Source organism: Otolemur garnettii, unplaced genomic scaffold (assembly GCF_000181295.1).
Source record: "Otolemur garnettii isolate 467f Iridium unplaced genomic scaffold, OtoGar3 scaffold00103, whole genome shotgun sequence".
In the NCBI taxonomy this organism is placed as follows: Eukaryota; Metazoa; Chordata; class Mammalia; order Primates; family Galagidae; genus Otolemur; species Otolemur garnettii.
This window is the reverse complement of record NW_003852498.1, coordinates 1403142-1425289: the sequence shown is the minus strand read 5'-3', so window position 1 is coordinate 1425289 and position 22148 is coordinate 1403142. Positions and strand designations below refer to the sequence as shown.

Here is a 22148-nt window from a genome sequence, read left to right as displayed (position 1 = left end):
AAAAAAAAAAAAAAAAAAAATTCACTCAATCCTCTCTACCTGGCCATGGCTTTCTCTACTCAGTTTATGTAATATTTTAAATCCTTTGCCATCATTTCAAGAATGTTTGCAGCATCTTTAACAGGATTAGATTCCATCTCAAAATACCACTTTCATTGCTCCTCCGTAGGAAGCAACTCCTCATGCATTCTAATTTCACCACGAGTTTAGGGTATTTCAGTCACATCTCCAGGCTCGACTGCTAATCCTAGTTCTCTTGTTATTTCCATCACACCTGCAGTAACCTGATCCATTGAGGGTTGGAACCAACTTCTTCCCAACTCATGTTAACACTGATATTTCGTCCTCGTCTATGAATCACAAATGTTCTTAATGGCATCGAGAATGGTGAATCCTTTCCAGAAGGTTTTTAATTTACTTTGCCCAGATCCATCAGAAGAATCACTCTTGATGGCAGCTATCCCCCTGCAAAATGTATTTCTTAACTAATAAGACTTGAAAGGTAAAATGACACCTTGGTCCACAATGTCCAGAAAAAGGCATAAAAACATTAATCTTGTACATCTCCATTATAGCTCTTAGGTGACCCGGTGTGTTCTCAGAGAGCACCAATATTTTGAAAGTTATCTTTTAGTCTGAAAAATAGGTCTAAACAGTGAATTAAAATATTCAGTAAACCATGGTATGAGTGGGTGTGCTGCCCTCCAGGTTTTGTTGTTCCATTTATAAAGCACAGGTAGAGTAGACTTAGCATAATTATTTTTATTATTTATTCATTCATTTATTTATTGTTATTGTTTCTAGCTAATTTGAGGGTACAAAGAATTAGGTTACAATGTTTGCATTTGTTAGGTAGAGATTTAGCATAATTCTTGAGAGCTCTAGCCTTTTTGGAGTGGTAAATGAATTGATCTAAAAGTCAGCAGTTGCATTTGCCACCAACAAGACAGTCAATCTGTCCTTTGAATCTTTGATTCCAGGCATTCACTTCTTTCTAGATTTGAAGTCGTAGATGCATCTTTTTCCCATATGAGGCTTTTCCATCCATGTTGAAATAATGTTACCTACATCTTCTTGATACCTTGCTGCAACATCAGCATTTGCTGTTTCACCTTGCACTTTTTTTTTTTCTGAGACAGAGTCTTGATGTGTGGTCGAGCTAGAGTACAGTGGTGCCATCATAGCTCACTACAACCTCAAACTCTTGAACTCAAATGATGCTCCTGCTTCGGCCTCCTGCAGCACTTTGCCACTGTGCCCAGCTAATTTTTCTATTTTGAGTAAGAGAGAGTCTCACTCTTGCCTAGGCCAGTCTTTAACTCCAGAGTTCACTTTGAACTTTAATATTATAAAGACAGCTTCTTTCCTTAACTGTGATGAAACAGTCTCTTTTAGCTTCAACCTTTTTCTACAGTTTCCTCACCTTTCTCTTCTTTCACAGAATTGAAGAGAGTTGGGGCCTTGCTCTAGATTAGACTTTGGCTTAAGGCAATGTTGTAGCTGACTTGGTCTTCTATCTAGACCACTAAAACTTTTTATTTTCTTATTTGTGTGTTCACTGTAATAGTGGTCTTAATCTTTCAAGAGCTTTTCCTTTGCTTTTCCAGAGTAATCAGGAAAGAGAAAGAAATAAAGGCTATCAAGATCAGACAGAGGAGGTCAAACTATCACTTTTTCCTGGGGAAAACTTACACCTGGAAAACTCCAAAGAGTCTATCAAAAGACTCTAAGAATTGATAAATTCAGCAATGCCTCAGGTTAAAAAAGCACTATACACACATTAGTAGCTTTCTATATATCTTCAGTCAAGTGAAAGGGGGAAAGTTCAGAGAGGTAAGAGAAAGGAGCGTGCCCATATGGGAAGCCCAACCATCTCGGGGGCTCAGCAGAGAAGACACCAGACAGCCAGGTCAACAGAACCTGCAGAGTGACTCAGCAGCTGACCAGGACAAGACTTGAAGGACATGAACAAGATCCTAGAAATACAGAGAGTGAAGGTGCAGCCTTCTGTAATATCTGAAGGTTAGACGTCCCTACCCTTGGAGAAAACGAGGAAAAAAGTCTGCACATTGGAATTTCCTGTGTTTAAGTAATGATAGAATTGTTTTGTTCTGGTTAATTTTTACTACCATAAATGAATAATTAAATTAATAATAAAATCATGAAAAATATTAACAAAAAATATTACCCTTTACTTTAAACTCCATGCCCTTGACACTGGACTTGAGTTTCTTTCCTATCCTCAGTGAATGACTATATTATCCCAGCAAGTGAATCTAACACCTTATCTTTTCTCCTCTTGACAGAGCAAAGTCAGCCTGAAATTACTGTCAGGAAACTAATGATGACTTCTAGCTTAGCAAATGAAAGAGAAACTCTAATCAATTCATTGCCTAAAAGGGAAAGAATTTTAAATATGGATGTGATCTAAATGAATACCCAAGATTTTATGAACAAACTTCTTGGGAATACTCATATGAATGATAACTAACAACTATTGAACTTTCCTATATGGCAAGTGCTATTCATAGTGCTTTGCATATATTAACACATAATACTAACTCTATTAGGCAAGTAATAATAATATTCTAATTGTACAGATTAGCCCATTTATTCTTTGAACAAATATTAGCCAACCAGAAGGCTGAGGAGGCTGTGATGAGCCTTCCGTCCAAGAACTTGCAGTCTAATGGGGTGGAGACAGGCAATGCAGTGTAGCTCATCGGTGCTAGGAATAAAATTAAAGCGAGGAAGGCTGACAGGGAGTGCAAGGAAAGGGACTGAGGCCTGCTGTTTCAGGCCTCCTGAAGAAAATAAGATGCTGGCTAGTTATTGCTGATGTTGGGAGAGGAACTAGCTAGTCAGACTCCAGAGAACCTGGATCATGGCACTACACTGTTTCCCAACCCACAGTGATATCCATGCATAGGACAGTCAATTTATCACAGGAATTATAGGATAGAATAAAAAATGCAAAATTTTCAGAGCTGCTAAAAAACAACATATGGCCCAAACCTCTAGAGAAAATGTCTAAGGAATTAATTTTTACCACTGCATAAGTTTATACCCTATTTGACATTAAATTGATGTTGTAGTTAGGATTGCTAATTTGCATAGAAATGGTAGCTGATGTGTTAGTGAGTATGCTTATAGGTTCTGGTTTCTCACTGAATTATCTCAGAAGAATGGCTTTTACAAAGAATTCCCAGAGGTGGTTTATCCGTGGTTGGGTTAGCTGTTGCTGCAAGAGAAAATGACTTTTTACAGTACAAAGGGAGGAATCTTTATCAATAGGTAGCAATAATTCTCTGCAGTCTAAAATGGGTTGGAAGAAGCCAGATGACATTTCTGAGGTTTTTGGGTTTTTTGTTTTTTCCCTTGAACTATCTTCAAATTCTTCATCGTTATTTGATAGGCAAGACTTGGACTTTGACAACAGGTGTCCTTTGGCATGTTTTAAAAACAATGTCCACTAGCATATCACATATTTTAAATCTTAATCAATGTTTCAACCTGACATGTTGAGGAGTATTTGCATAGAATGTTAGGGATGCATCACCTGAGGATTTTATTTTAACTTATAAATTAAAAACAAAATCTCAGTGCTGTCTGTATGTAAATCATTTAGAGATGTGGTATAGTTTTTAGTTTCATATTTTCATGTTACTGGATAAAATGATTTTGAAACTATCTGCTCCTATGTAAAGCAGCTTCTTAAGTGGTACTTTTCATTTCTTTTCACTTTCTCAGAAATATATATCAGCAGAACCTTTCCTCAAGTTAAAGAAAAATTATAGAAACTGAGTCGACTCCCCTTTGAGGCAGAAATAGGTTTTGGATCCCCCCATTTACTCAGTAGGATATGTTACAATAATAACAAAGGACTCTCTGCAGTTAGGTCCACAGAATTTTCCATAGGGCTCAGCCTATTGGTAGATAAGCCCCTAAAGAAATTTATTTGGGCTTGGGGTAAAAATTAAAACTAATATGTATAGAGTTTTTATTATCTCACATACTGTCTGTAGATATTTATATACATAATCACATGTAATCTTCACAATTAACCCAGGAGATGCAAGTATTATTTCCTGATTTTACTGAAAAAGGACTGAATTTATAAAAAGTTAAATAAATTGGCATAGGTCACAAAGCTTGACTCAACCTAGGGCTGTCTGACTCTAAACCCTCAGCTCTTGGCCACAAAGTTATATATTCCACTGAGGGTTAAAGACCCTTGGCAGGGCCACACAGATCTTTTCCATCCCTATGTGCTCATCAACAGACTTATGTGGGGTTAAGAGTGAAGAAGGGCCCTGATGACCCACTGTGTTGACCTCATGTGTGACAAGGGTGGTAGCACTCTACTCCCATTCTAGCCATTGCAATCTCCTTCCAGCTCCTGAATGTAATTACAATCTTTCGTTCTTTCATACATGCTATCCTCTTACTGCCTTTGTGTCTAATCCCATTTTTCCTTCTAATTAACTTTCAACACTCATGTCAATGGTTGCTCCTTGTGGAAGACCTTTCTGAAATTCCACATGAAAATAGTTCCTTGGACATACTGCACTTCATTGGAATCACTCTCACATTGTATCATATTATTTACTTCCCCATCTCTTTCATTAGGTAGCAAGCTCTTGGTGGCCATAGCTAATAATTTTTGCATCCACCTTAACTCCACTTGATTGCCAAAGACCTGCCTGTCACACAGTGGAAGCTCAATAAAAATCAGTTGATTTGGCTAACCATTATTCACTGGACAATCAGCCAAGCAGAAGAGGAACTCGTGTACACCACAGGTAAGTAATTGTTCCTGAAAGCCAAGAGCCGGATTTAAGAGAAAATTATGCAAAGCTGAGTATGAGGTAAAATAAATTATATGGAGATTATTAACTAGCATAGGAAGTGGGTAAACATACTAGATATAGAAAGTATAAATTTTCTTCTTTATGAAAAAAGAATTACTAATATCTAAATGAGTTTCACAGTTATGAGAAAAACATTTCTAATATCTAAATGTAACAATGAAGAGAAAAGGATAAAACGGTTGATGGTAATGTTTCAAATAATAATGTGAAAAGACATCCCTGTCATCAAAAGGCTAATACAAAGGACACGTCTAAATGCATAGTGCTCAGAAGAAGTTGGTATAATTACTATGATGATGAAGAAGGCATTCACTCAAGATTAATGTGGTAGAACATTTATCAGAAAAAGTGCAAAGTAGGGAAGTAATATTGACAAAGAAATGTGAAAATAAATCTTGATGCAACACAAGATTTAAGGGAACCTTACCTAACAAATGCAATCAGTATAACCTGGTTCTTTGTGCCCTCAGTGATTCCCTAACAATACTACTACTACTACTAATTAATATATACACACACACACACACTAAGAAGATGGCAAATTAGAAAAAGTGGATACTAATTTTTGTTTGCAATTTTGAAATACAATCCCTAAAAGGAAAAATAATATTTTTTAATAAAAATGAAAATGTTTCAAATAGAAAATTTAGAAAGTTATTTACTCAAAGTATTACTGTATATTCCAAATGGAAGAAAACTTCCTAAAACTCACTTCATGTGGGAAAGATAACTGAACTAGAAGAAGTGTATAATATTCAAATAAAATACATTGCAAGTTTGTAAATGAAGATGCAGGGCCCAAGACATTGAGTATGTTAAATTGTGCCATCCTTGTTAAATCTAGTATGTGGAGGTGCCACGTGAAAGCGGAGGACGTCCCTACAACTGTTAAGTGCAGGTGATGATGAGGAGGAATCTCTGCCTCTGACAGCAGTGGCTGGTGAGGATCATCCCAATTGCTGCCACCTTGGATTTTTTTCCTCGACTATGAAACATAAAATCCTGGACAGTTTTAAAAACACACTGATTTACTTGAGAATGCCTCTAAGGAATTAGAACTGACCTGGTACTCCCCCCAAGTACCCTAACAATTATTTTTATCAAAGTCAAAGCAAAATTTGTTCATTAATGTAGTTATTTGAAATGCAAGTGCTAGAAGTATCTGGTCCATCCTCCAGCTCTGTCATTTACTAGTTGCTGACCTTCTCTATTAGTCTTTTTACTTAAAAATCAGAATGGTACTAGTACTTGCCCCTTAATATTTTGGAGAGGTTTGATTTTAAAATGTGCATAGCGTTCTTATAATGGCACTTGGGTCTTTGAAATTCATTAATGAAGGTTATAAAATATTTTTTAATATAAGAAATAAAGGAATGGGTCAGTGATGAACAAACAATGGGAGAGAAGTAACATACTCTCTTGTGTGAGTGCCATTGCCAGTTAAGGTCTGGACTTTGGAAGGGAGAAGCCCAGGCTCTGCACAAAGTGGATTTTTCCAGATTCCTCTGGACTATGAGTTCTGTACAAAGAATGTAATGTCTTGGTGTTTCAATTTCATCATCTGTCAAATAATGATGTGTGAGAAGATGTTTGAAACCAATTTTAAAACTGGAACTAGTCTATAATTTATTTATTCAAAAGGTTTTCTTTTAATTTTTCAAACCAAGTAATGGAAAAATGTTCATACAAATTTATAATTTCTATGTTTCAGAATGTTTCATTTGTTTAGAACTTCTCTTTGAAACATTTATTTTTGCCTCTCCCTACATCAACAGATTGCATGATTTTATGTAATAAAGATCATCATTTCCACTTGAATCTATGCTTCCATGTATTAGTATTTTGTTTCATTATTTTGAACTATTTGTTCTAAAGTAGAATCTTTCATGTTAGTACAGCATTGATTTTGGTGAGATTTTCATTTTCTCATGGAACTGTTATTAAGATATCATTATTGAGCCAAAGGCAAAATTTGACATCTTGGCCTATCTTTAGATATTTTTTAGGCTGGGCACCTTTAGCTAAATGGTTAGAGCACCAAGGCTGGTGGGTTCGAACCCAGCCTGGGCCTACTAAACTAGAATTTTCTTTTTTAACATTATTCACTTAAGTATAGCCCTATCCTTGTCATTCATGCTTTACTTTTTCCTCCAACATGAGTCATGGTTTGTTTTAAAATGGTTCTAGGAACATATTTGGCAAGTACTCTCTCTACTTCTAAATAACTTGTATTCTACATTATAAGAGATTATCTAAGGAATGAACTATGCCAATATGCTCATAGAGATTGCCTCTGGGTACTGTCATTCTAACTGATAGTTCTTCCTGCTTCGTTTATATTTTATTTACTATAAAGTATTTTGTTACAATGATTATTTGCTTACAATGAGCATGTATGATTTTTATAGTTGGAAAAACATCAAAAAGTATAAAATAATTTTGAATGTTTACATTTTTATCCATAATCCAAAATTCATATCACGTAATTGTTGAGCTCAAATACACTATGAAGTTAAATACTGTATTTAAAATTATATAGTATTACTTAAGACCCCTAGACAAAAGAGCCCACTTGGAGATTCCTGAGTGAGTTCTTCAGTTCTTTTCCCCTTCCAGAAACTCTGGTGCTTTTTACTTCTTCTGTACTCCTTTCTAACTTCTAATAAATGTCTTATCTTACCACTGGGGGAAAAAATCATATAGTATTATCTTAGAAGGAAAGTGAAAAATCAACCTTATAGTTCCTTTTCCCTAGTTTCTACACAGCTTTCAGAGACTAAGAAACAACTATGCTTCAGATATAAATCATATGTTCTCATGTTCTCATTTTAATGAGTTATAAAGAACTTTGCTAGTTAAATACAAAAGTACTTCATATAGTGCTAGTCATTGTGAATAATGGAACAGTGATGGAGACAAATCCCCCTTGCTTAGGAAACCTCCATATTAGTTGAACGGATGATAGAGTATTTATTAGGGGATCAGACAGTGTTCCAGTAGGGCTGAAAAATACATGTTCTCAATTTCCATAATGTTCCAGTCAAATTGAATTCCTGTTGAGGTACTTGAATAAAAAGTAATGTTGAATAAGAGTTAAGCTTCCTCATATGGGAAACTATTAAAGAGATTGATGAGCATTACTTATATTCCTACAAATACATTTTATAGCATTACGATACTATTAACAACCCAAAAGAAGTATATATACACATATGAGATGAGCTTAAGAGGACTTGTGTTGATTCCCATCTATCCCAACATTCCTATTACAATTCAAAAGGAAATTGTAATTGCCTAGTAGAGAGTACAACCATAAAAATTTAATGCTTAAATATAGTTCCTGGGAAAACAGGTAGTTCTAACTCTGCTATTAGGCAATTTATAAAGAGGAATTTAAGAAAAAAATTCAGCTTTCTCACTGTATGGGGACATTAAGACATTAGTAAAAGTAATTTGAAATAGCTCATGAAAATTTAAGGCCAAAAATACATATCCTCAATACACAAGAGTAAGTGAATTCTCATTTGGTGGTATCACAAAATGTCTGACTTTTTAAACCTTAATTTATTTCATAACTTAGTTTAACTTGCCTTCTGTATTTATCATTGATGAATAAATTTAAAACATACAGGTCCCTCACTGGATTCCCTCTGTGAAATATAAAAATGTGGTACAGCAGTGTCAGTTACATCATCTGGTATTTTAAGTTGCTAGCTGATCTCATAGGATGCTATATCTTATCTTCCAGAATAAACACGAAGTGCGAATGAGAAAATGTTTCTGATGTTAAGAAAATAAAACTTAAAGTGTCTCACTATTAAAATAATTACTGAGATTAGCAGATAACTGGTCATCAGCCAGGGCAATGTGCATGTAAGTCCACAGCCCATAGGTAAAAATTTCCTCCAATGGCTTAATCATCTCTTAAGGGTAGATTTCTATGGACTTCAGATTCCAGTTCTTCAGACATCAGGACACCAACTACCTTGGCCAAGATTTTGAAAGTAGATATTTTATTCAATAAGAGAGAGTAAAAATTGGATTTTTCATGGCTTTATACATAGGTTCTTCCCTTTAACACTAGAGTGGATGTTCAAAAAAGCTTTGGTGGGTTCTGTTAATGAAGCGAAGCCCATTTCCTATGTTGAACTGAATTATGAAAAGATTGGCTTTCAGCAAAAATGAAGAGAAAATCATCTCAAAAGAGTAGGCCCTGTGGCAGGTAAAGAATAATATTAAGCTAAGTAGCTACTGAAGAGTTAAGAGCACAATAATCCTGAACAGTGTAAAGCAGTATACCTTCGTTGTGCCAAGTTTTGCTTCAAAACAGGGAAGTAATAGAAATCTGGGATAGAGGGCACTACATTCATAATGTGGATGTGGTTAAAAGCCACCCAGAGTATTGTATAGAATGTCATTATGAATACAATAAAAATGTCCAGATCAAATGTCCTTATCTTACCTTATTAGCAACAAATTATAATGAAAATATATTCCTGTGTCTAGGACTAATACATTTTTACTAATAATTTTAATGTTTGAGTTTTATTCTTTAGCATATAAGAATCATCATGAAAGGACAATAATTTTTTAATGAGGATACAAAGAACCAGGTTACACTGATTGCATTTGTTAGATAAAGACCCTCTTATAATTGTGCTCTGCCCACAAAAGGTGTATCACACAATGTGACCTCCCACTCCCTCCCTCCCTCCTACTCTCTGCTCTTCTTACTCCCACCCCTCATTGTATACTAGGTCATTAATTGTCCTCATATAAGAATTCCGTACATAGAATTCTTGCTTCTCCATTCTTGTGATGCTTTGCTATGAAGAATGTGTTCCACTTCCATCCAGGTTAATGCACAACACAACATGTAAAGTCTCCATCTTTTTAGTGGCTGAATAGTATTCCATGACCAACATATACCACAGCTTGTTAAGCCATTCCTGAGTTGGTGGGCATTAAGGCTGTTTCCACATTTTGGTGATTATAAATTGAGCTACAATAAATAGTCTAGTGCAAGTGCCCTTATGACAAAAGGATTTTTTCCCTTCTGGGTAGAGGCCTCGTAATGGGATTGCAGGATCAAATGGGAGGTCTATTTTGAATTCTTTGAGGATTCTCCATACTTCTTTCCAAAAAGGTTGTATTAGTCTGCAGTACCACCAGCAATGTAAAAGCATTCCCTTCTCTCCGCATCCATGCCAGCATCTGCAATTTTGAGATTTTGTGATGTGGGCTATTCTTGCTGGGATTAGATGATATCTCAGGATGGGATTTGATGGGATTGATTTTCATTGCTCTAATAATTAGGGATGATGAGTATTTTTTCATATGTTTGTGAGCCATTCATCTGTCTTCTTTAGAGAACATTCTATTCATTTCTCTTACCCATTGATATAAGGGACTGTTGGCTCTTTTAATGTTGATTAATTTGAGTTATCTGTAGATCCTAGTTATCAAGCTTTGGTCTGATTCAAAATATGCAAAATATCCTTTCCCATTGTGTAGGTTGTCTATTTGCTTTGGTTGTTGTCACCAGTCCCATTTGTTTATTTTTGTTGTTGTTGAAATTGCCGTGGAAATCTTCCGCATAAAGTTCTTCCTCAGGCTGAAAGTGTTTTCCCCACACTTTCTTTGAGGATTTTAATTGTTTTGTACCTTAGATGTAGGTCTTTTATCCATCTTGAATCAATTGTTGTGAGTGGAAAAAGGTATGGGTCCAGTTTCAGTTTTTTACATGTGGATATCCAGTTCTTCCAGAACCATTGATTCAACAGGGATTCTCCCCCCCCCGCCCCAGGGTATGTTCTTGTTTGGTTTATTAAAGATTAGGTGGCTGTAAGAGGTTTGTTTGATTTCCTGGTTTTCTATTTGGTTCCAAATGTCTATGTCTCTATTTTTGTGCCAGTACCATGCTGTTTTGAACACTAGGGCCTTGTAGTACAGCCTAAAGTGTGGTATGGTGATGCCCTTGGCTTTGTTTTTATTACTAAGAACTGCCTTAGCTATACAGGTTTTTTCTGGTTCCATAAAATACAAGATTTATTTTTTCCAAGTCTTGAAAGTATGATTTGGGTATTTTAATGGGGATGGCATTGAATCTGTAGATTTTGGGGGCAAGCATAGACATTTTAACAATGTTGATTCTTCCCAACCATGAGCAAGGTGTGTTCTTCCATTTGTTAATATCTTTTGATATTTCTTTTCTTAGGGGTTCATAGTTTTCTTTATAGAAGTCCTTCACCTCTTCTCTGAGGTATATTCCTAGGTATTTCATTTTCTTTGAAATGACTGAGAATGGAATTGTATCCTTGATTACCTTCTCATCTTGGCTGTTATTGGCATATACAAAGGCTACTGATGCCCTTCATTTCCTTCTCTTGCCTGATTGTATTGGCTAGAACTTATAGCACAATATTGAATAGTAGTGGTGATAGAGGACAACTTTGTCTTGTTCCAGTTCTAAGTGGAAAAACTTTCAGTTTTACTCCATTCAGTATAATATTAGCTGTGGAGTTGTCATAGATGGCTTCAATCAGTATAAGAAATGTGCTGCCAATGCCTATATTCTTTAGAGTTCTAATTAGAAAAGGATGTTGAATTTTATTGAATGCTTTTTCTGCATCTATGGAGAGGATCATAAGGTCTTTGTTTTTGCTTCTGTTGATATGGTGAATTACATTTATGGATTTGTGTATGTTAAACCAGACTTGCATCCCTGGGATGACTTGATCATGATGCATGATTTTTTTTTTTTTTTAGAGACAGAGTTTCACTTTGTCACCCTCAGTAGAGTGCTATGGCGTCACAACTCACAGCAACATCCAGCTCTGAGGCAATTGTCTTGCCTCAGCCTCCTGAGTTTCTGGGACAATAGGCACCTACCACAACACCCAGCTATTTTTGTGGCAGTTGCCACTGTTGTTTTAGCTAGCCGGTGCCAGGTTTGAACCCGTCACCCTCAGTATATGGGGCCAGCACCGTACCCACTGAGTAATAGATGCCACCCGATGTATGGCTTTTTAAATGATAGTATAATCTATACTACTTAATATATAGATTAATATAGTAGATTATTATAGTATCTTAATATAGTAGATTATACTACTATAATCTATTGGCTCAGCAAAATTAATGAAATAGAAATTATACCATGTCTCTTCTCAGACCAAAGGCTATAATTGTGAAGCTCAACTCTAACAAAAATGTTCATCCTGCACAAAGTCTTAGAAACTCAACACTATACTAAATAATAGTTGGGTTCAGGAAGAGATAAAAGAGAAATTTGTTAATTTCATTAAACATAATGATAATGAAGACACAAGTTACCAAAATCTCTGGGACACAGCAAGAGCAGTCCTAAGAGGAAAATTTATTGTGCTTGATGCCTACCTTCAAAAAACAGAAGGTGAGCGCATCAGCACACTCACAAACCATCTTATGGAACAGGGCAAAAAAGAACAATGTAATCCTAAACCTAGCAGAACAAAAGAAATAGCCAAAATTAAATCAGAGATTAATGGAATTGAAAACAAAAAAATATCATTCTGAAAATTAATGAAACCAAAACTTAGTGTACACCATGGAATACTATGCAGCCATTAAGAAAGGTGGAGGCTTTACCTCCTTCATGTTTACATGGATGGAGCTAGAAAATATTTTTCTTAGCGAAGAATCCCAAGAATGGAAGAAAAGTATCCAATGTACTTAGCCCTACTATGAAACTAATTTATAGCTTTCACAGGAAAGCTATAACCCAATTTTAGCCCAGGAACATGGGGAGAGGGGAGAGGGAGGGGAGCAGAGGGGAGAGGGTGGGTAGAGAGAGGGTGATTGGCAGAATCACACCTATGGTTCATCAAAGGGTACATGTAAATCTCTCTAAATGTAGAATATAAATGTCTTAACACAATAACTAAGAAAAAGACATGAAGGTTATGTTAACCAGTTGGATGAAAGTACTTCAAATTGTATACAGAAACAGTACACTGTACCCCATGATAGTATTAATGTACACTGTTATGATTTAATAAAAAAAGAAAAAGAAAAGTAAATAAAATAGATAAACCTTTGCCCAGACTAACTACAAACAGAAAAGTAAAATCCCTAGTAACCCCAGTAATGATAAAGGGGAAATAACAACAGAGGCCCCAGAGATACAAAAGATTATTGCTGAATACTATGAGAAACTCTACGCCCAGAAATTTGACAATGTGGAGGAAATGGATCAATACTTGAAATCACACCCTCTCCCTAGACTTAATCAAGAGGAAATAAATCTTCTGAACAGACCAATTTCAAGCACTGAGATCCAAGAAACAATAAAAATATCTCCTGACTAAAAAAATGCCCTTGTCCAGATGGCTGCCCACCCGAATTCTATCAAACCTTCGAAGAAGAGATTATACCCATACTGCAGATATTAGTCCAAAAAATTGAGGAGGAAGGAATCTTCCCCAACACGTTCTATGAAGCAAACACCACCCTGATATCAAAACCAGGAAAAAATCCAACTAAAAAGGAGAACTATAGATCAATTTCACTAATGAATATAGATGCAAAAATTCTCAAGAAAGGACATTTAGAAGATAAAATTAAATAATAATATAAATTTTAAAAATAAATTAAATAAATAACCTTCTTTAAAGAAAAGCTGAATATGTATTATACATTGAGGGAATAAAAAACCCCCAAATATTGGAACCTTAGTCCTTACAGCTTCAGAAACAATTTGATCTCCTTCATTAAATCATGCAAGCCAGAGAATTCTTTGGGGCAAAATAAAACCCCAGTGTGAAGCATCAGCTACCTGAATTCACATTTATAATACAGACTTTTTGAGTAATATACTTTTCAAACAATCCATCATTTTAATTGGAATTCTGAAAATATAATGAACTATTAGTTTCTTAGAGAAAGAAAAAAAGGGGATATTCAATCCCTGAATCTGAAAGCTGGCAGCTAATAATTTTTCAAACCTTAATAGATTCTAGAAGTACAAAAACAGTTCTACTGGCCTTTGTCCTAAATATATTAAGTTATCATTCCACAGTCACTGTTAGAATTGATTAATTTTTGTCTAAATTAGTGAAAAATTAATGTGGGTGTTTTAAATCTTGTTACTAATTTAAAAACAGGTTGTGTAACATTTGATGCTGAGAGGCCTTGTCTGCTGCTCTAAGGCATTTTGACTTTATTCTGTAGGGGATGCTGAGCTCCATAAGCTAGTGTGTGTCCATAAGCTAGTGTAGGAGAGTAGAGAGGGAGAGGATAGGCCACCAGCTAGGAGGTTCTAGCAATAGACTGCCAAAAGGAAGATGAAGGTTTAGACCAACAGGAGGAAAATGGGAAAGTAGAGACATTCCTACAATACAGAAAATATGTGAATGTGGGAGATAGGGAGAGCTCCCTGATAGCTCTGGGGGGACGGCTTTAGACTCCTTTAATTTGGAACAGTAACTCATCTTTTCTTTTAGTTTCTAGACCTTAATATTTTTGAAGAATACAAAACAATATTTTGTCAAATCTCCCTCAATTTGGGTTTCTCTGATATTTCCTCATGATTATTCATGTTATGAATTTTTGATAAGACTACCATAGTAAACCTTGTCATTATAAGAGGTCAACAAAGTGAAGAGCCCAAGGGTGCCATCAACATTTATAAACCTGCTCTTAAAAACACAGTTTGCCTTTTCTGTTTTTACTTTTGATGTTTTTAAAAGTAAGTTCATCGCATCACAGTTTTAAAGTAGAAGGAAATAAGGAAAAGAAGAGAAATGGTAAAAAAAATAGATCCAGTGAATACAGGTTGTCATCAGCGTTGGATATTAACAATAGTCAAAATTAATAGAATTGGAGATGAGGAAAATACTTTGCAAGCAGAAAGGATCTGAGATGAATTTGTTGGTAAGGCAACTTTTCACCTGACTTGGAAGGAAGGCTGAGATTTCAACTTAAAATATGTGGAAGGAGACTTCCAGGAGAGAGAGAAGGAGAACAGTGGTGTGAGGGCAGAAACACGATGGCTGTGTTTCTTCAATGGGAACCATGCAGTCACCCTTGTCTGCAGCATACTGCATACGCTGAAACTATGACAACGGTCTGGACAACTGTGCTGGAGCCAGTCCTTCAAAGCCATGCAGAAAGACTTTGACTTCACTGGACAAGCCTTATGGTTCTGAGCAGGCCTAGGGAACCAGAGCAGGTACAGAAACACAGCTCTCACACAGGAGGGAAGGCAACAGGACTTCTGCACTGATTGTTTCTGCTGTGTTATTTGTGGTGGTGTTGGTTTTGCTTTGTTTTTCAAATAACTCTATTGTTAACTTGGCCACTCTTCATTTTGGGCTGCTGCTTTTAGTTTTAATACAGCTAAAAATTTGAAATCCTTGTTTTGGTAATATGAGAGCAAAATTGAAATGTTAAGGTTCCTCATGAAAAAATGAGCAGTTTTTCTTATCATTTGATAATGATGAAAATATAAGAATGTCAACCATGGGGAGAGATGTAGGTGAATGGTAGACAGGTGTCGAGAACAAACTAGAGTGACTGGTCTGGAGGCAAAACATGGCAGAGTCAAGAACAAAAAGCAAGAGAAGGCAAGGCCCAGGAGAAATGCCACATTCACAGATCCTGGTAAACATCTGTTTTTGCAAAGAGAGGACTAGAGTAATATACGATGCTGGTATTTCAAAACGTTAGTTGATTTTATGTAAATTTGAGATTAGAATAACTACACATATAATAATGCTTTATATATTTGTGTAATTCATTATATAAACAATGCTGCATGAAACCTACAAATGTGGAAGGACTAGAAGAAAAAATTAGGTAAAAACCCAAAAATAGAGAAGTAGAAGACAGAAAAAGGAAGGACCATCATCAAAATGGTTATAAAGACACAGAAAGCTGGTAACACGTCTAAATGTTCATTATTCTCAATTTGAGAATTAAGGAGATGGGAAATTTTATTTTCTTAATTCCTTAAAATGAAATAAAATCCTTAGATAAATATGAATTACTGCATCTTTCCTTAAACATTTTCTCTGGAGCTTTGATTAATCAAAAAATCTTTTTCTCTTTCATCAAGGGTTTTTAAAATTCCTCTGATTTTTCTCAGTGTTATGTGCATGTATTTGAGCATTTAATCGTTGTCATCACTTTCCTGGCATTTTTATTATTCAGTTCATCATGGCATGTTTCTGTTACTGTTTATATTACACAATTTTTTATTTTAAACAATTTCTTGTGGGATGTGAGAAATGGAGAAAATGAGAGAGATTGAGTTCCACATCCTTTGCTTTATTTCACCTATTTTTACACTAATCTTAATTTTAAAAAGCTAGAGTTTATATGTTGAACATGAATGACAACATGAAAGTTAAAATAATTCAGCAGACCAATTAAGCTGCTTATTAAACCAAATTTATTGGATATACTATAGCAATTCATGTTAATTTTGTCAATTTTATATATGGGCACAACCCATATATAAAAGTTGTTTTATGTATGGCTTGGAAATTGCTTACACATCTACATTCTGGTTGCATTCTTATAACTTAGACAAATATACCACATTTGAACACCCTTTTCCAAACAAGATGGTTATGTTTTCCATTTGATATACCTAAGTTATTCTAAAAAATTAGAATCCAAAATTTGAGTGTGGGAAGACAAAAACTATAGTGTCTTCAGAACAGTGCTGTGTTGTCTATAACATATAAGCTTTTCTCCTGCCAAATACAAATAGAAATATAATTTGAAGATAAGCAGATTACTACTTCCATATTTACTCAAAGGTACTCATCAGAGAACAAAACAACTAAAATAACAAAAAGACATTTCTTCAATATTTTTACATAATAATGGCGTCACTTTTTCAGTGGCCAAAACAACATGAGTTTTCCAAGGAAACAGAAATCATGGGAGTGAGGGACTATCTAAAAATGCTGTCAACAATCTTCAAGGCTCCTCTGTCTCAGGGGAGAAACAGTAGTGCACAATTACATGAACTTTCTATGCACATTATGGTGATTTTTTTTTTTATAATTTTCCAATTGCAACATTTTTTCTTTTCAACCATAAAAGGCTTAATGTAAAGGTAATTGAGGAATCTTAAAAAAAAAAAAAAACAATGAAAACAAACAAAAGAGAGAAATCATAAGGAACTTGAAAACTTCCAGTTTGAGAATTGTGGTGTATAGTCATTATTTCCCCTTTTTATTTTTGGAGATCACCCCAACACTTAGACAATGAGAAATAATCATGCAAATAATTTAATGAAAATATGAAACATTGAAATCCTAGACCCCACAATCAATGGAATTGTTCCTAAGATACTGATGACTGAGCAGACAGGTGTGCAGAAGAAAACAGAAAAAAAGATAAAGAAATAATCCAGAAGGTGCATATTTTAAAAAGAGCTAAGAAATACACCTTCTAAGGCTAGGAGTGCATGCCTTGTTTGAATTACAGACATGATGTAAAAGTTTGAGAAAGAAGAATCTGTGGAAGCAGTTAGGTTCCAAAAGTAGAAAAAAGTAAGACTAAATGAGAAACTAGGGAGAAAAGACATGTGTGGATCCCTAAAGTTTTGAGACAGACTGCAATGTGGTCCATTATTTCACATCCAGGAAACATAGTAGATGCATCCTATCTGATTCACCCATGTAAGTTTCAATTTGCTGAACTGATCAGTGTTGCTGAGAGGGCTCCATTTGCTTCCATCCACATGGATTTTATGTTTCTTGATTTTTGTATATCTTAAAACTTTCTTAGTGACACATAATGAAAAGCACTAACAAGAAAACTCAATAACAAAGCAGTTTGCATCTGTGGAAGCAGAGAAGTCAAGTATTTCACTGAAACAATAATAGCAAAATAAAACCAAAAACAAAACATACACTTCAGGCCCAGTGCAGTGGCTCATGCCTGTAATCCCAACACTCTGGGAGGCTGAGGCAGGTGGGCTGCCTTAACTCAGGAGTTTGAGACCAGCTCAAGCAAGAGCCAGACCCCATGTCTCTAAAAACAGCTGGGTGTTTTGGCAAGCACCTGTGATCCCAGCTACCTGGAAGGATGAGGCAAGAGAATCTCTTAATCCCAGGAGTTTGACGTTGCTGTGAGTTATGATGTCACAACACTCTATGCAGGGTGACAAAGGGAGACTCAGTCTCAAAACAAAAACAAAGACACTTCACATTGTTAGTGAAATAGAAGAAAATTTGAATCAGCAGAGGATCATATAAAGATACTATGAGAGTGAGAGAATGAGAGAGAGAGAGTGAGAGTGAGAGTAGGAGAGAGAGAGAGAGAGAGAAGGCAGAGGGAAGAAGAAAAAGAGGAGGGCATATGAGGACCATAAACCAAGTTGAATATTTTTGACCAAACATTGTAATGTCCAGCAATCACCTTTTGGAAGGAATTGTATGGTGCAGAAATGCAAGGGCTCAGGGAGAGATAAACAAAATAACAAGAGATGGATTACAAGCTTCAAGGGCTCAATCAAATGGTATAATGAAAAGAAGTAATAAGAAAGAGAAAATGGAAATACTATAGAGAAGGGGAGACTACTGAAAGCATAAGAAGGTAGCAAAGATTGAAGTGAAAATGCAAACTAAGGGAGTCAGATATAAAGAAAGATTTAAAATGATTAAAGTAAAATCATAGAGTGTATCACAGACAAAATACATTCAAAATACATGTAAAAGGAATCGAGGAAAAATATAACCATAATAATAAGACAGAGCAAATAGGCAAAAATTAAGAAGTTGTTCCTTAAATAAAAGACAATTTGAATCTACATTTTGGAAAAAGGATTTTTTTTTTAATCCAAAAAGTATGTCCCTGGGTAAAATAATCCAGAACACTCGGCACTAAAACGACATTCTTCCAGAGTCAGTAGACTTCAACTGTAAGTTATGAACCCTTTATTCATCCAGGCAGATACAAATTCTCTAAATCCTACAATGCCAGAAGAAGGACAAACAACAGTAAACTCTGAGGCAAGGGACAGACACTTTTGAAAATGCAGGAATTCAGAAACATTGCTTCCAAGGGATTCCTTTCTCAGGAATCGATTAGAAGTGATCTTTAGCCAACCAAGAGATTATTGAAACTATGATAACACAAAATGCAGAAATTGCCAATCATGTGAGCTGTATTAGTAGCAGATCCTGCCCAGTGACGCTCACAGATGATTGTAGCTCTGGACGGCTTGACTACATTCTCATGACATACCCTGACCCAGAACCTCCCACCTCTTCACTACAGGAATGAAACCACAGCTGGAAGACTGGGAGTTGAAGGCAAAGTGCAGGTTAGGGAAACCAGGGAAGTAGCTGACCGCAGCAGCCCTTTCATACCAAGCAAAACAGACCGTGGGAGGGAGAAGCTTTAACATCAGTTGGCTTCAGAGTTTTAAACATTTCATGGACATGTAGTTAATTAATAAATAGGACATTGTATTCCATTCTTTTATATAAACATTATATGCTTAAAATTAAATTACCCATTTAAAATGAATAAAAATAACAGTTTGTTCTACCAGTAGATGCCACACAATTATCAGCACAACAGAAGCTCTGGATTTTAACGCAGATATTCAAACTTTGAACTGCTACTTAAATCTTAGTAATTAAAGAAACCAGCTCCCAGAACCAAACTGGCACACGGCCTGACATACCATACTTGTTCCACCAGGGTCTCATCCAAATTACTTAACAAATATATTTATGAACTAGATTTAAACCAACTGATGAGCTTTCATGGAATAATCTAAAAATTAAGAACCTTACTGCATTTCAAGGAAAGTACAACATACTGTTAAATAAAATTGTATATCAGTTTTCTTCTTTTTAATCCTAACATTAGATATTAATTGTTTTAAAAAACCTTCAACTCTTACATTGCAACATAAGACAATAAAAATAAATAAAGAAGATTTGGCAACACTACCTCTGAATATGATACTCTGGATTACAGAGATGTAGTCTTCCGGCTCCTGCTCCGTTGAGATTTCCCATTTGCTTCCAGAGATATTTAATAATTTATAGAGTTGATCTGAACTGTCCACTCCACAAAGCATAGTAACTACACTTTCTGGTGAATGAAGTATCTTTTCCAGAAACTGACATTTTTTTGGAGTTAGGTCTTTAAGCAGGCTATTTGATAATATCAGAAGTTTACATTTGTAGGAGGTTAAGTCCAGCAATTCCAGATGCCAAAGAGAGAAATTCTCTAAGCAATATAACAGGATCGCTTCCCTTCTCACAACACGTAAAAAAATTTCCTTCAAGTACAGAGCCCATTCCTCAGCATCTTCTTCATATATCATTATGATGTCTTTCGTATTTCCTGGGGAAAAAAAAAGAAAAAAATTATATCTTAAATTTCTTATATTTCTAATGCTAACAGAAGGTTAGATTATTATTTCTCAAAAATTTCAATATACTCTTTAGGCCCTATATTAATTTGTTGATATCAGAGTCTAATAAATTCACATTAGCCCCATCATTATCATATAGGACTAAAGTAATAAATAATAAGAAACACAGTTCATGTTTCACGTGAGACTACTCTGGATTCACTGTACCAATGTGGATTTAGCCTACCCCCAGAAAACAGCCCACATCACAAAGTCCCAAAGCTTCTGATGCTGGTGAGGGTATGGAGAAAACATAACACTTTTACACTGTTGGTGGGATTACAATCTAATACAGTCTCTTTGGAAAGAAGTTTGGAGAATCCATAAAGAACTAAAGGTAGACCTTTCATTTGATCCTGCAGTCACATTACTGGGCATCTATCAGAAGAAAAAAAAATCATTTTGCCATAGGGACTTATGCATTATAATGTTTATTGCAGCTCAATTCACAATTGCCAAGATGTGGAACCAGCCCAAGTTCCCATCAACACATGAATAGATTCTAGATTATATAGCTGTGGATTAAGTATGCCATGGAATACTATTCAGGGATTAAAAAAGATGGAGACTTTTATTTTGTGTTAATATTTTGTATTAACCTAGATGGAGCTGAAGAACATTCCACTCAGTAAAGTATCACATGAATGGAAAGGCAAATATCCGACATACTCAATTCTAATATGAAACCAGAAGACAAATAACTACAGACCCACACAAGAAAAAATACAATTAAACTCAAGTGGGGGAGAAGGGAGAGGAGGAGTGGGAATGGTGTCCTTTCAATTAACAGGGACAATGGACGGGTACATGGCACACCTCCTGGGTGAGGGACACAACTACAACTTGGACTCTACTTAAAAAACAATGTAGCCTAATCATTTGTACCCTGAAAAAAAAATTCTTGCTATAAGACAAAAATTATATATTAAAAGACCCACAAACTACACGGCAACCCATTTGGTCTAAGCTAAAGGAAGCTCAGACCACAGGTACAATAAACACAATAAAAAAAGTAATAAATCAGACTGAAGATTCATAAAACTTCCCACCCATTAGGAAGATAATAATCAAAACAAAAGTAAACGACAAAAAGAAAATAGGAAATGTTGTCAAGGATGTAGAGAAATAGAGACTTGTTCACTGTAGGTCACCATGGAAGACAGTATTGCCTTTCCTCAAAAAGTTTTTTTAAAATGTGTATCAAGGATGATCAATAAAAGTAGTAAGAAACCTCATAGTCTAAACAAAATACACTATGAAATTAGGAGCTCTGGGCACGGCTCTGCCAGTAACACCCAAATATTACCTAGATTATGGTATTTCACTCCTTTGAGCCATTGGTTCTTTTTCTGCTAAATGTTTTAAAAAATAAGCCTTTCCTAATGAATGAAATTATTTTGAGAAGAAATGTAAAAACTGACATTAACGGAGTTTAAAATTTTTCTTCCAGGTGTAGATGAATATACATAAACTCAGATTATAGAATTTCAATCCCCAAATAACCAACAAAATATAATATATATTTTTTAAAAAAATTGAAATAAATTCAATAACAGAAACCCAACAAAGGTATCATGTCATAAGCTAAATTACAGTTGATGCCAATGAAATAAATAGAAGGTTCTAAATAGAATCGTAATGTATCTCTTTCTCCATAATCAATAGTGATGAAGAAACTTGAGTCACTCAATACTCAGCGTGCTCATGAATCTCTTCCCTATCTGGAAATAGATCATGGGATGTCTGTAGAGCTGGAAAACCTGTTAGTACCCTCCACAAGTTGGAGCTCAAAGTACAGTCAGGAAAACTAAACAAACCTCACAAACTCAACTACATTGTGGGCAGAG

General features: G+C 35.4%; 1 protein-coding gene across 1 annotated transcript in view; it reads right to left on the bottom strand.

The window, feature by feature from the left end:
• The window catches only part of BANK1 (B cell scaffold protein with ankyrin repeats 1), a 277972-nt gene that overhangs the window by 213952 nt on the left and 41872 nt on the right, over positions 1-22148 (bottom strand). Inside the window, exon 2 of the mRNA XM_012809273.2 lies at positions 19833-20231. Within this exon, the coding sequence (XP_012664727.2) occupies positions 19833-20231 (399 nt within the window). The remainder of the gene's footprint in view (positions 1-19832; positions 20232-22148) is intronic.